Source organism: Pieris brassicae, chromosome 3 (assembly GCF_905147105.1).
Source record: "Pieris brassicae chromosome 3, ilPieBrab1.1, whole genome shotgun sequence".
Taxonomy (NCBI): Eukaryota; Metazoa; Arthropoda; class Insecta; order Lepidoptera; family Pieridae; genus Pieris; species Pieris brassicae.
Genome location: NC_059667.1, coordinates 20,448,985 through 20,465,411, shown reverse-complemented (window position 1 = coordinate 20,465,411; position 16,427 = coordinate 20,448,985). Strand labels below are relative to the sequence as shown.

The 16,427-nt window shown below is 31.8% G+C and overlaps 1 protein-coding gene and 1 long non-coding RNA gene across 5 annotated transcripts in view; one reads left to right on the top strand and one right to left on the bottom strand.

Annotated features, from left to right (window-relative positions):
• Positions 1 to 687: 687 nt before the first annotated feature.
• LOC123707290 lies at positions 688 to 2,363 on the bottom strand. Its single transcript, XR_006753470.1, has 2 exons — positions 2,081 to 2,363; positions 688 to 899 (listed from the first exon to the last, which is right to left on the bottom strand). It is a non-coding gene; the product is annotated as an uncharacterized LOC123707290 (long non-coding RNA).
• A 1,860-nt stretch (positions 2,364 to 4,223) lies between these two features.
• The window catches only part of LOC123707539, a 68,662-nt gene continuing 56,458 nt past the window's right edge, over positions 4,224 to 16,427 (top strand). For all 4 annotated transcript variants that reach the window (XM_045657660.1, XM_045657659.1, XM_045657658.1 and 1 more), the window contains exon 1: positions 4,224 to 4,340. In XM_045657660.1, coding sequence (XP_045513616.1) covers positions 4,286 to 4,340 — 55 coding nt within the window. In that variant the 5' untranslated portion in view covers positions 4,224 to 4,285. The remainder of the gene's footprint in view (positions 4,341 to 16,427) is intronic.

The window sequence follows — 16,427 nt, the reverse complement described above, 5'->3', positions numbered from 1 at the left end:
CATTATTCAATTAAGATGAATACCTAGATAAGTGGGTGATAGACAGTTGTATGTAGTAAAAACAGTATAAACTTTTGTTTTAACTAAAGCTCAGTATTACAATAAATAATTAATGATGAAAGAGGATAGGGATTCTCAACTCTGAGGTCCTTTAGATCCCAGGTGTGTATCGCTTAATGTTTCTATCAAGTACACAGTATGGAAACCGTTCTTTGTTATTCCTCAATAGGCAGAGTATTAGTATCGCTATGGTAACAAATTATACTCAACAACTATGCTTGTTTGTTATTCTGTTTTAATATATGCAGTTGCCAAATTTTCTCGATATTTTATTTTACAGAGCAAGTTTACGCTATACTTTGTAAATATTGGCGCCTGCAAGAAATTAATGAGCAATATTATTTTTGTTAGGCTCGTTTTGAGAACAGTTCTACCACATAAATGTCTTAAACGTTATTAATTATGTCTTTATAAAGTATAGTTTTGCAGGTTTGTAATAAAATCTAGATTCGTATTAATTTTTTAGCATGGTAATAACTTTTAATCCTTTTCTTCAAATCAACTTGAACTCTTCTAAGTCCTCTCGTCTCTCTTGATATAAAACGGTAGAAGGAATAAAATAGTATTTTAGTTGAAACGCTCCAATTAGCGTGATATATATGATATTGGGGGTTAAAATAAAACCAATTAAAAAAAATACATTTTATTAAATCATCCCTGATTATAAAACTGATGTTGTGGATTCGTGTTGTTAAAGACACCGCAAAAATTATTCGTCTCCAAATCACATTTCTCCTTTGTCACCGTGGATACCTCTTCTAAGGGTGGCGAGTTTGTCGTTTCAAGGATTCTTGCTACCACACACACGAACCACATGATGGTTAGCCTCAGCAACATTCCTACAAGGTACAATGTTTAGAATTAATAGGTTTGTATGGTCTGATGTCGTAAGGTCCAGTGACCTCAGGGCGACATTCAGAAACGAGACTTACAAGTTCGCGTTGCTTGCCCTTAGTTTATTATACGCAATATACACACGTATAAGACAAAAAAATATTCACTACGATAACGTTGGACACTAAAATGTAAGCTATTAGTAATTGTGTGTTAAGTTAGTGTGTATACATAAATAATATTCCTAAACATTAAATCTATGATTTTTGATGAAGCGAGAAGTGGTATAAGTTTTACTATATTTTTGTAATAGTTGCATTATTGTTTTTCTTGTTTTGTTTATATGTTATATTATATTCTTTATTTAAATTTTGTATAATAGAGTTTTCTATCGTATTGCCACTTCAGTAAGGAATATAAAATAAATAGATTTCGATGCGTAACACTTTTTATGATAAATTATTATTTTTAAATTTATATATGTGACTTTGCCTTGACTATTTTGACAATAATCATTATTTTACTCGTTGTAGGGTCAAGCTCTATCTAAAATTCTTGTGCCCCGCTATATAACATACATAATATTGAATATTAAAAAATAGTGGTTAGTTAATTTTCAAAACATAAACCTAATTGAAATAACGCCGTTAACAATAAAATTAGCCCATTGTGGAGTGTGGGCCCCACGTTGGCAAACTCTGGTATAGCTAGGCGAATATTTGCCTTGGGTATTTATTAGGGTTTTTTCCTATATTGATCAACTCTTGTTCGTTGAAGGTGAACAGCGTTATTCAGGCTCTTAACATATATTTTTAAAAGTATTAAGGAACGAAGTAATCGTTTAAGTTGTTTTAATTAACCATTATTCATTCCGTTTGAATAAGTTATCCAAATTGAATTGTTTCTGACTTCTCGTAAAAAAAATTAACACGTTGTTAGAATCTAGAAAAGTCAAGTTAAATTGTTTTGCGTATAATTAAATAAAGGTTAATAAAATTATGTAGGCTATGTAGTTAGACATCATTGTATGTATGTAGCGACAAGCAAAAAATAAGTTGGATTACTTCATTATTTATTAAAACAACAGAAACAACAAAATATTTTGATCTGTACAATGACTAATAAAAGTAATATCTTACAAGTTAAATGAAATCTAAATATATATATGTAGTTTTAAAATACGTACCATAAGAAACACAAATAACAACACAAGGGACAAACTACGTCGAATGTATGAGTCACGGCTTAGTCATTACATCATTGTATTATCAATTGTTTCCTGTACTAAAGTTTTACACAATTTTTTGGACAGATGGACGAATGTAAACGAAAATAAATGTATCATAATTTCCGCCTAGTCTCCGACAACACATTCTGGCTAGTCGTTTTTGACTTTCTGATCAAATCGCGATATGGACAGGAGTGGATTATATATCTGACTGCATCCATATAGAATGCACACATGTTTATAGCTTGTAAGAAAAATACGACGAAACAACACTCCTTCCGACTGTTTATAAAAATTGTTTTTAAATTATCTATTGTGCGCCATCTACGCGTCACTTCAAATAGAACTATGCATAATAATTGTTTGTAGCTTACTCTTACGTTCGATAGATGGCGTTATTTTCATAAGTTTTAGAATAATAGCAAAATAAAATATGAAGTAGTAAACGAAATCAAAAATCACCTTAGTTTCATGTTACCATAATGTTATGAAGAGGAGAAAAAACTATCTATGACTACACTAAGATAATTATAAACTGCCACCTTTTGGCAGTTTAAAATTACGACAACACGCCATAAAACCAACTTCAGTGAAATAAATATATTTATTGTTTATATAAAATATATTTTATACTTAAAATACTTGAGTTTGCTTCTCAAATGATTTTGAGTACAAGAAATATTTGTGCTTTTAGAAGACGACTTGAAGCAACAAGAACTCCGTCAGGCATAGTTGAGTCGTGATTGAATTGTTAAACGAATTAATATTTTCCAACCAATTCGATTTAGGGTCCTTGAAGAAAAGTTCGCACTAATTATTAAAAGGCCGCTATGGCACTTGCGAGCCTTCCTGCAATGTTAGTGTCCATGCGCGGCCGTATCATCGTCAGGTGAGCCTCCTGGCCGTTTGTTTCTAATAAAAAGTCATTTATTATTTACTTTAAGAATTTAAATAGTGTCTCAGCGTCGATTTTAAAATTTTAAACACAAATTGGTAACCCGCCGGGCTATTAAGTGGGGTGTGGTAGTAGAGACATACCGCGCGTACGCGGTAGAGGCATATTTTTGCAAAGAGTTTTCGTTGAGTGAAGCGCAGCGTAAGTTTTGTAATCGCTTTGAAATCCGCCGATTTTATTGGATTATCTCAATACCCCTCTTACGTATTTCGTTCAGTTGAAGACAAAATTAACTGAAGTGAGAGCCACGTCCTACGGCTTGTCTCTGCAAATTCGCTAGTCCGCTTAGAAGAGTGCATTTACCGTAATTGAAGACATATTGACGGTGTAACATTTCGTAAATAAAATCAGCATGATTACATTATAATATTACAAATACAATTTGTTTTATGTTTCAAATCTGCGCAAACTTTTGCAATGAGTAGGATCTTAGTCAGTTCAACGTCTTTAACATTTCAACTTTTTAAACAATTTTATTTGTTTACATAAATTATTTTCGAACAGTGTATAATAGGCACACGGAGCTAAATCTTCCATTAAAATTGTATCGTTACTTCTATAATGTTAACTATTATACATATTATGTTGTGTTTTATATATTAACTAATTATCGGAAGCAAGTGACAAAAACAGAATCCTACAAAATCAAGTAAAAATAATTTTGTCTATGTTTATTTAAATTTTAATGTAACATATCAACCTCAACCTTCTTCTTGTTTCTTTTCTTCTCGCCGAAAATCGAATCGGTCTCCAGAGCCTGCCTGCAACAGTGCTGGCAAGAACGTAGCTAATATTTATAAACGTTAAAGTTAACGATGTCTTTAGAAAGGGATAATGTAGGTCTTTATTAGGGCTTCAGCAATTCAAGTTACTACAAGTATCTTTCAAGCTGCGGTTAAAAATTTCACAAACAATTGGTTATACGTTTCATTAAAAATTTTAATAGACATTATTTACTCTTTGTCAACTCAATTTCAGAATCATTCATATTGTAAAGCTCTGCGATAATCTTTTAGTGAATTTCGATGCCTAATCTTTCAATTTGATCTATTTTATTACAAATCACGTATAGGCTAAGTATCGCCCGCCGTCCTATACATTATATAACATTTTTCCCAGGGCTGGGAGAGAGGGGCCACACGTCTGTTCGCCGCCAACGCGACCGCACGCGCGCCATGTTGTAAGCTTGTGTTCTGTGCACGATAAAAATGTCAAAATACAAGTTTTTAATTGTTCTTCTATTCTCTGTGGTCCTGGTTGCTGGTGAGTTGTTCTTTTTTTATAACAGTAACCGTTTACAGCGTTTTTGTCTGTGATTGATTGTTTTACCCTTTCGTGATTTATTAGTTTTTCTACCTGGACAACAATGTAGATAATTAATATTTACCTAGAAGCTTTAATATTTGACCGACAAATTAACAATAAAATCCATATTATTTACAATAGTTGTTATTTATTCCTTGTTTTATAGGTACAGGTCACCGATATTTAATGCTTAATTCATCAGTATTTGATTAAGTTTAGTTTATTTTATTTGTTATTAATTTGATAAATTATCTAGCAATATTTTTTAGTACTTGAATAAGAAACTTTTGGAAATTAAATTAATTAACGTTATTTTTTTAAGTTACTAAAAGATATTTGCGTATTTGAGAGCTTTACAAATGTAAACTTACATTTATATGAAATAACATCGTTATTCCACGAAAATGCTATGAATTAAAAAAATATATAATTTTGATTGATTTGCATTGACATTATTTTATCACATTCAATAATTTTTCCTTTATTACTAATAAAATTTTAAAAGGGAAGATATTGCGAAAAGTTAAAAACATAATAAAATTACAAATTACCAGTACATATAATTCGTATTAAATAAGACCAACTATTATTTTATATTTGGTCTTATACAATATTATTTGAAATAGTTATACATATAAAAAATGTTCTTACACCTCGTTGAAGACGCCACAATAAAATAAATAGTGTTTTTTAGAGACATTAAACACTTTAGAAGAAAAGCAAGTAACGTAGGCACGTTTCTTTTAATTGAAGTTACGTCTAAACGGGAAGGATGAAATTTGAGTCTTTAACAGAAACACGAGCATCAGCTAAGAATAAGTTTTAAGAAAAGTATAACCATTTTAAAGTCTCGTACTTTAATAACTTCAAAGTAGCCGTAACCAGTTTTCCTTTAGTGTATTTCTTTGAAAAATAACTTAAATTCTTTGTTAGGTTTAAAGTAATTTCATTTATTATAAAGTACCAAAGTTTCAATTTTAACATGGAATGTGCGATTTTACGTAGATTTAAAATGTGCGTTCATTTTTGTAATTTCCATTTAGATAATATGAATTAAAAAAAAACATAATAAGAATATATCATATATAATTACGTTAATAATATACTATCCTCCTGTCCCGGCTTTGTTCGGGCAACCGTGACCCGTAAACTTTAGAAAATTATAAACCTAAACCATCCCCACGAATTGTATATAGTAGTGATAGTAGTTTTGAGTTTTTCGCGAACAAACAGATAGATAGATGAGGTGAAAGACTTATGATTGTCGCTGAATTTTTTGTAGGTTTTATCAGGCTATACAACTTTTCTCTAGTACTCAATTATTTATCTCTCATCGTTAAGGCTAACGTTCGTAAGAAACGTTTCCGTTCGACCGTTTTTTCTTCGAAGTACTGGGCGAATTCGACTACCACAAAAACGTATTTTAATCGGGTTTAAATATACCTTATCTCGCAAATACCATAACATTCTATTGGTAAGATAATTTCTAAACGGTTCAAAAGTTTTTTTATGGGTCGATACGCAAACGAGCAGGTGGGTTGGCAGAACTTTAAATGAAGTGATAACCGCCGCCCATAGACAATGACGGGGGCTAGCGAGTATGTTGCTGACTTTTCAGGGAATGGTACGCTCATTGCTGGAAGACCACTAAGTCGTTTCAGTTTGGAAATACCTCTACCGGCATTACCCCTTAAAACCTCCCAAACTTTACCTCTTTATTATATTAGTATGAATATAGGTGCAGTCTTGTAATGCTCCAGTATCTACTCTATACCTCACAGAGTAGATACTTTTTGCGTCATATCTTTTAAGGCAAGAAGCCTTTTAGTCCCTGACACTGACTGATTTTTAGCTTTATTTTCCAGTCAATTTCCTCACAATATTTTCCTGTACCTTACAAGCATAAATTGTTAATATATAAAAACATTTTGGTTGGCCGGCATTCAAACGCAATCAGAAATGAAAGTTGTATGCTTTTGAAAAAAAAATTAAAGCATGTTATGACATTTGTAATTTTCTAATAAATGGATATTGCTAAGCTGTCTTATAAAACTAAATCAATAACATTATATTGTTGTGAGGAAATAGATTTACTATTCTGCGCGCAATTTAAACAAAAAAATAGCGGTGAATATTTACAGCTACGCCCTGCCATTGATACGGCGTAGCACTCTCGTAGATTTTTAGTTCGTAGCACTGTTACAATGTAGCGTAAACTCTAAGAGCTACGTTATGACTTCCTGGTATATCACAATGTATCTAACATTGGTTTAAGTGCGACTTTCAACCCCGTGGTCAAATGGATATCTCACATTTAACAGCTTTTATTATGAATCAAAACAAAACATAATTTATTCATATAGATGCCACAATGTACAAACTTACTAACGTTGGTAATTTAATGTCAGTTCTTACATTAAGGACGTCAAACGGACGAGAAGAACTTTTTTGTTATAAACGTTACCTCTTGCTACCATTATGTTTATGATTAAACACATGAATCGGAACCAATACTATATACAATATTATTGGGTTACGATAATCGTAATTGTTGGGAACGTAATCCATATATTTTATCCCATGTTACTAATAGTAACTTATTAAAATACACCGCATGTGGCATTACATATTAAAGTAACGAATTATTATTGTAAAAGAAAAATAAGCGTAGAACTTCTATCCGCTATGGGTATGACGAAATAAGCACAGTGGAAACAACAAACCAATACCCAGGTGAATGAAGTTTATTAATGTACATAACAATGTGACCTTATCGTAGACCCAAAAGTCGAAGATTAGGCACATAAGCTTTTTTACTTACCTACTTACTGCAATTTATTCCCCCCTTCTCCTTGTAAGCAAAAGTAAGCAAAGCTCTGAAAAAGTACGTATAAAGGTATAAATTTTGTGTAGGAATCCTCGAAAATGCATGTCGTTTTCAATCATATACTATGTGTAAAAAAGTAAATAATTACTGATGAAGTAATCACCAAATAAGAAAATCAAAGACACGTATTTGAATAGGATTGCCATTTAGCGATTAATCAATGTCGCTAAAACTTTTTAGGTCTGAGCCTCAAATTTCTGTATCTGTTTCATGATCATTTGTCAATCGAATTTGCTAGTAGGTTATCAGCCTATGCCAACCGCTGTATTTAATAAATTTAATAATAAGATTGTCTAATATAAGATTTTTTCGTCTGACTTTCGAATCGTGTTCATTCTATTCCAGCAGATTTTACAGCAGTATTTTTTTACTAAATATATACGCCAACTTTTTAAAACAATATTATGTTTCATTCATTTCATTTTCGATGTATTGCAATAAGATTTTTAAGATATTTGTATTTAAAATCGACTCACGGTCACCAGCTATTATAATATATACATTTACAACGCACGCAGTACATAAATTTAATACGATATTAATTATTGTTTCCGAAGACAATGCAATGATATACATGGTTCCGGTGTTGAACAAACTATTCAGGAACAAACTCTGCACGCGATAATTTGTATTGTCCAGACTACTGGTTTTATGACAGTTGAATGAATATTGCCACATGTATTTTTTTATGGGACAGGAAGTAAACTAGCAGGTTTCTGAAATCGGCCTCCAATGGATGCTGTGGGCTAGCGGGTGTGTATTCACGGAATGGTACGCTCTGTTGTTGAGGGCCTCTATATCTTATTGGTTCGAAAATACCCATTGTGCCTGGAAGGCTGATGATGGAATTTTGCCGCATTGTATTTTAATTAATTTGAGTTAATTATAATAAAATAAAATTTTTAATAAAAGGCCGATCGATGACTTACGCCTGGGGAAGTCAAAAAGTTAAGTTTGATGAATTCGCATGGTCCTTATACAATATTAACAAAATTATCGAGTTGAAGTTTTTTTTTGACATTTTTAAATTAAATTGGCACACCGTAGGTCGAGGCGAGTAGTCTGGTCCAACTTAAGAGATATAATAGCTCAGATCTTTAATTATAGTCGCAATTTTATTTTATTGCAAATTATTTGTCTATAATTAATTGACAGTCACAATTATCTGTTAACTCTAAAAGATTCTAACAGATGTCGATACTTTTCGACTGGATTGAGTAAGTAATCAATAGATGGCACTGCTATGGTAAACCGATAAACGTGTAATATAAGCTACCATTCAATATCATGATTACCGCGTGTTATTGAGGCTAAAGTAACAATTAAATTTATTTTGTATTAAACGAAATACCAGTGAAATTCAATTATTTCTACTTTTTAAAATTTTTGGTGTTAGCATAGCCAACCACGTGTTACTTAGACCGAAGTGTAAATTAAATTCAAATTATAGTGACTATAATACAGTGAAATTATTCTTTCGTGTCTCGGTATTATGGCTAACCAAAACCACATCAAGGAGAAACGAAGTTTGCGGGGGCAGCTAGTATAACTATATGATTTTATCAAGCCTTTATAAACCGTAAAGTTAATAGAACTCCTCTATGATAAGAGTAAAGCGTATACTGGACCGAAATCAGGCTTTGTTTAGATAGGAATCGGGATATGTTTATTTTGTATCTTCTAACTCTAACTTGTAATTTATTCCCTACGTATCCGGAATTTTATTCATACTGCAACTTATGTTTATCGTAAATTACTTATTTATAATATACAATATATATTTTATTATTTTTAGACCTGTAGAACTGACGTCTGGAATTTCTAGTATGAGTTTTCGATTTGTAATGTATTCAGCTACAACTAGAAAATTAAGATGAAATAAAAAAGTATTAAAAAATAATCTATTAAATGTATATTAAAAAGTAATGACGTCTGTGTTTATTATTTTTTTATTTCATAAATTCAATTCCATGCTGAGCCTTAGAAAATAGCTGTATTAAGGCACGGCACTATAATTTAAGGGATCGTATAACAATTTAGCAAAATGATATGAGACAAATGATAAAAGGTTGTATTTGAGAATTTTAACTAAAAGTGAACCGTAAACAACAACCAAAATAACTTTTCACCTGGCCATAGAGTTGAATTATTAATTTGTTTAATAACGATTATAAAAATTTATAATCGCTCAATCTTTTAATTTAATGTATATATTTACTTATTTTCATACAACCTTTATACCGTCCCGATCAAAGACTCTTTTTGATAGTAATATTCGAGAAAACACTTGTAATTCACAAACTTTAAGTTTCGTAAGTTTTCCTAACGTTTCCTTAGGGAGATGTTACATAAAGTATTCTACAAAAAAAATCTTGATTTTATTTTCTTGAATATTTTTCGCAGAAGGGTCCAGTTTATGTACCTATAAAGCTGGACCGTTAATGAGAAATCCCATAACGGATAACAGATAACAAAAACCTTTGTAAGTTCAATTCTTATTTTGTTCATATTTGTTCTGTTTCGCTCCGTATTATACGATTTATCTGGTTTGTTTTGTTGCATTTATTTACTCATACGTTTTGTTAGTATCTAAAAATATAATCTTTACATTTTATAAGCATAGTATAAATATCGTATCATACGTTTAAAAATCGGTAAATTAAACACTTTCAATGTAAGACAATACGTATATAACCTTTACGGATATTTCCATAATCATTTTCGAAATGTAATTGCACAAATACCAACAATTCCACGAGAAATAGAAAATTACATTAATCACGACAGATGAACCGGATGAACGTTGCCGGGTGGCCGGGTATACACCAAGGAGTTATCCGGTTTAAGCCGTGTACGTGTGTGATAAATGACATCTATTTTCGAATTGGAATGTAAAATTGTGTTAAGGGACAGCTAATATGTTTTAAATATGTTGTTACCTTTCTTACAATTTCCTCTAGAGGAATGCAAATTGTGATTGATGACATTTTCACTCAGACGACAATTACAATTTCGTTTTAACCGGATTTTCGTTTATTTGGGTGTACAAATTTAGGCTCGTGATTGTTTGTTTAATACAGTGGATATAATTTATATTTAAGCTGCTAAATCGTCTCATAATTATAAGCAGTTTTATTGTTGTTTAGTGTATTTTGTGTTTTATCCTTTGTATTTTTTCCCACACACAGGCAGATAAAGATTTTCTTTTCTGTCTTTCATATTTTTAATATTTGTGTACTATTTCTCTGACGTGTCTTTAGCTGGTACTGTAAACCGGTACCTAATTATAATCATTTGATGACGATGAAGCTAGAGCTGAACGTATCTCAACGCTGTAAATTACATTTTTATTTTCTATTTAACAGACTAATATTAATCTATTGTATTAATGTAGCAGTCTTGTTAGGATATCGACAAATGCATATAAAAATAGTTCTTGGTTTTTATGTTGCTTAAAGTTAGGCACAGATCACCACATTCATTAAGAAGTTACAAGCCTCAAGTAACTGTAGATTTCTGTCCATTTCAATCTCGTGTCACTTAAAAAGTGACAAAGCATGATTTTATTGTTTGACGTTGCACCATACGAAACCATAAAACCCTCAAGTAGTCTAATAAATAATTAATAAACTGATTAATTAATGCAGATATTTTGAACAGTCTTCCAAATATACAATTTTTATTGAACTACCCGATAAAGTATTACCCATATGTATATGTAATATCATATTAATGCAAAAAGACAAAATAATTATCAAATAAGACAAAATTACAGTTACAACAGATAATTAACTTATGCTCGAAAGACTAAACCCATTCCTTTTTCGTTGTATTCGTTAGCTAGTTCGTTTTCAGAACGAGTTTTAGAATTTAAAACAAAAAACTAAAACTTCCGGTCTGACAGTAGTCCGATGGTTCTTTTTCTGAATTTGATTTCCGGTAAAATATTTTTCATAATCCCTTGGGGCTACTTTTACTCTGTAAAATTCAAAACCATCAAAGGAATTACTATTTCCCCGTATATTTTAAATTGTTTTGAACCCTTTAAGTGTATAATTAACCTCTAAGTCTCACGAGATCATTACAAGCTTCCATGACAACTTAGATTTACAGCGACCCACTTTGCCCAGTTTTAATTGAAACATCAAAAATTTAGCTGTGAAAGGCCTCTAGGGTTCTTATAATACTAGACGAATTGGGGTTGGTATTAATATTTCAAGTACTTAGTACTTCAATATGAAATTAGAATAAGGGCTTGGCCCTAAAGCAATTAACATTTGTTAGGCAGCCTTGATTATATGTAAATGATTTATATACAAATATCTTATAACATTTATTTACTTTGGGTTAAAAATCTTACGACTATAATACAAAATTACATGGTAGCTACATATAGACGCTAGTCCCCACGATAGGAACAGATACTCTGCTGTGGTGGTCTGCAGAAAAATAATGTACGTGTATGTATATGAGCTGTTACATAAATGCATCAGACTAAAGTATAAATATTATTATGCTATTACGCCATAATTCGTAACAAGGATTATGTGGGATGGAAGTCCAGAGTCCTGCTGTTATATTTAATACTTTTGATAAGTTTGTATCGTGAAAGTTTGAGAATCTCCGCGTCAATCATTCTGGAGATTTTATTACCGAAGAATGGACGTTCGAAAGGAGTTCGTCTTTTTGGCGTAATATAAGTAATAAAAGCTTAATAATCAAAAATCGTAACTTAAATTTTCACGACTTTGCCTCAATAAATATTAAATCTTAATAAACGACTCTGTTACACGTAAAAAACAGACGCCACGTTTTATCACAGCCATTCAATTATAATACACTTGAGCACTATCGATTAAACGCACAAATAAACCCGGTTAAATACACTCGGATATAACCAGATACCCGGATAACTGGACAATGCAGTCTATCATGAATGTTGGAACAACGCCAACGCTGCAATAAGGTAGATGTTTAATATAATTGAATTTGGGACGTAGCTTGGCGATACCACGAATTGTTTTAGCGATATGACCCGGTTATACCCGGGTATGCCAAGAAATTCACATAGTAAAGAAAGTAGATAGTTTGGCTGTGTTTGTAGTAGGGGAAACCTTCACGCTCGCTCCCCGTATTTAGATTTTTGATGAACTGATTTTTGTACTTCGACCTCGTAACAAAGTTATAGATGTCTGCGAAGTATCATGGTTAGGCAATGTTTAAGACGTTTCAAGCCGCTTTTAAAGTTGGTACTTATCATAAACCTACGTAAATGTACTATTTATTTGTGTTTTTTATAAATATTACGTGCCAACATCAGATGAAACTGATGCCAATAAATCTGATATTGTTTACCGTAAAATACATGTATCCATTTCTTAACCATACCTAGTATGTGTATTAAATGAATAAAAATGTATTAATTCAGTTTAACAATGCATTACAATGTTTAAGATTTGGATTTAGATTTTAGGTATTGGAAAATAAAGACGATATACAAAAGTATGTGAGGAACGATTCTATTTGTTGTATGTGTGTTTTACGTTTAATAAGTAAAACGACAAAAATGTTTCTAAACACCTCAGTGTTCTGTATTACATGTATCACGATTTATGAAATGCAGAACTTTTTTTAAATTTATTTTTATTGTTGGGAAATCAATTTACTGACCCCCACGCCGGGGCAACTATTTAAAAGAGACGCGGGGAGTGCGGGGTTCAGTCCGTACGGTGCAATGGACACCTACCCACTAAATCCCAACAGCCTCATCTGCTCGCTATGGATAACATACAGTACCTTTCCTAACCCGAAGTAAATATTTTTTTAGATATTTTAACAATTATCGTTATGCTAAATTTATTATAAATTTCAATTTAATTACAAGTATGAGAATATTGTTACCATTGCCATCTAATGCTACACGAACATATAGTGTTGTAAATATTTTTTCTAATGACCATGGGGGTCATTAAATACTAAATAGTAGTAAAAACACAACGTTCCAATATTAACAAATCTAGATCTAATCAAAATAGTATAGTCAATTAATAATAATCGTAATATAAACATTATATTCCGAAGTACGTCTTGTACAGTATATCTCGAAGTTCGGCAAAGGCCTCCTGTAACCCTTTCCACAGTTCTCTATCCCTTGCGACTCTTCTCCAGTTGTAGCATCTTTGGCTTTGTCGGCTTCTGCTTCGTTTTTCGTCTCTAGGGTACTAATCCGTTAATGTTTTGCTCCACATTAAAATAAAGTATTATATATATTAAGATAATTTTTTTCTGCCCTCTGGAGATTTTAGCGCTCTGGTCGGGTTTGAGAATATTTTTGTTTAGGCTAGTAGGTGTCTTTTGTAATTACGACTGTCAGGTTGTTTGCCTTGACCGTAGGTATAGTTTTACGTGTTCAAAAATTTATAGTAAATTTGAGGAAGGTGTCGTAACAAAATAACCGCGAAAGTTAATTAAACCGAATAAATTTTAATTAATGTATATTCCAATGACCTATTTACGGAACGTAAAATATTCGTGGAATGAAAATATTTATTGCTTTAAGTACAATTTTCGACATTAAGCTCGGAATTTTCAGATGAAAAACAGTGAAAAACGTAGTGTGAATAGGTATTCAGTTGGAGTGTGTGTAGAGGCTTTTGTATTATGTGGGTCAGGGAATTAAATTGTCTATGACTGAAATGCCGAAGGGAGGGACTGCGTAAAACCTTTTTTAGGGTTAAAAAACAAAGAATTTTCGTATGGTCTTGTTTTATATAAATGCACAAATATGCGGCTGAATGACTGTTAACTATATAAAGAAATATATTTCGTAAGATAATTCGGTATGGCCGTAAATAATATATTTTAGAGTGTTATTTTATTTAACAATACGTCTTTAAAGCGGTTTCAACACGGAATTTCTTTGTTTCTAAGATTGGATTTATTTAAAGAGAATAAATCCTTTGAAAATTTATTCGTAGGCGAGGAATAAGAATAGTTACATTCCATGCTCGGTAGGAAAATATAATGAGCAAAAAATTTTAAAAAATATTTTCAAGTATTGAATCAAATTCTATTGAATTTTTTTATATTTTTATTTTATTGTAGGTTAGGTAAGTCAAACGTATATTACATACACAATTGCTGAATAATTATTATCATACCATTCTGATTTGAAATTAAATATAATTCTATGTCAATGATCAAAATACATAGTTTCAATTTAATAATTTTTGATGAGGGTGATCCCAAATATTTTTTCTCGGCCGATCGTCACATTTATTAGTTGAGACTCAGTTTTATTTTGATATATACTTTTTGTTAATAATAATTGATAAAAGTCCACTATTTGAATTGAGAATTGTATAGTGAGTGTTTAGTGCGTTTTTGAGAACTATCGTGAGGCAAGGTATTAGCATCAGTCTAACCGCTCTTTGTTCCCAAACTAATATAATTTCTCCAAATCCTTACGGCTGATAATATTGTATAACTTTATTCCTGGTAAGAAGATATTGTAACGAGGTATGTACACAGGACTTATTATTCTAGTATAAGATTGTGTATGGCCACCGAACTGTTCTTTGTGGTACAGTCAATTCAACAAATTAAAATAAATATTCAGATATCAGAATCCCAACTCCACACGAGGTAGTGATCCATAAAAAAGCAATCTTCTATCGGAGCGTGAAATCTCTTCTTGAATTACGTTAAATCCGTTCCAAATTTAAAATTTAACGGTAATTCGCTTTAAAAATTTTATCCGGGCGCACTGACCGGGTTATAGCAAAACCCGGTCTGTTGCACTCGGTGTTGCCAGCGTTTCTTGAAAAGTTTGATACAATTCTCAAGAAAACATTTTATTTTGTTAGATATGTAATCATCATTGTTCATTGAATTACTGGAACGTTTTTTACTTATAAAGCACGTAATTTTAGAAAACCTATTCTACTTTTGTAAAAATGGTATACAGCACAATTCAACTCCAAGCTCAATTTTTTTATTAATTCCAGTAAAACTCATGATACCAGCATTTTGATCTTTAGTCTGGCAACATTGGTTCTTGGAGCGTTGCCAACCAAACGAGGTATAAATCTAATCCGGCTAACCGGTGCGCTGTGATGGATGCCCGGCACATTCTCACCCGGTTATCCGGGTCGTACGTCACGTTAAGTGTATGCGCAATTTATGGGTGTATAGTGTATACAGCTAAATATATTGGCATTACTTAGAGTACCTAAAAGGGTGAAAAGGGACTTGATATAGCTTGTACGATTCACGTTGATAGGATTTTGATAGCCATACTTTACTGCGAAGTTCGGTGAAAATTTTGAATGGTTAAACTATTTTTAGCACATACAGATTCGCAAGATTTTTTGGACCCGTTTTTATACTTATTACTAAACCGTCAATAGAACCATGATTTTATTAATCAATCATATATAGATATACTAGCTGCCCCCGCGAACTTCGTTTCTCCTTAATGTGGTTTTAGTTAGCCTTAATACCGCGACACGAAAGAATAATTGCACTGTACTATCGTCACTATAATTTTAATTTGATTTACACTTCGGTCTAAGTAACATGTGGTTGGCTAGGCTAAAACCAAAAATTAAGAAACGTAGAAATAATTGAATTTAACGGTATTTCGTTTACTACAAAATAAATTTAATTTATACTTTAGCCTCAATAACACGTGGTAATCATGATATTGAATTGTAGCTTATATGACACGTTTGTTGGTTTACCATAGCAGTGCCATCTATTGATTACTTTCTCAATCCAGTCGAAAAGTTTCGACATCTGTTAGAATCTTTTGGAGTTAACAGATAATTGTGACTGTCAATTAATTATAGATAAATAATTTGCAATAAAATAAAATTGCGACTATAATTAAAGATCTAAGCTATCCTATCTCTTAAGTTGGACCAGACTGCTCACGGTGTGCCAATTTAATTTAAAGTCTATCGCGGACAAACATCGTGACAGGAGATTTATATATATATATTTATATAATACATTCAAACCAGTTCGGTAGTTTTTTAGTTCTGACTTGATCAGACTTAATTTTTAGCCAACGCCGTGTTGTTTGTATGGCGGATGAAGACGCGCAACATATACTATCCGAGTATCCTCAATGGCCACGGTTCCGCCTTGACCTTCCG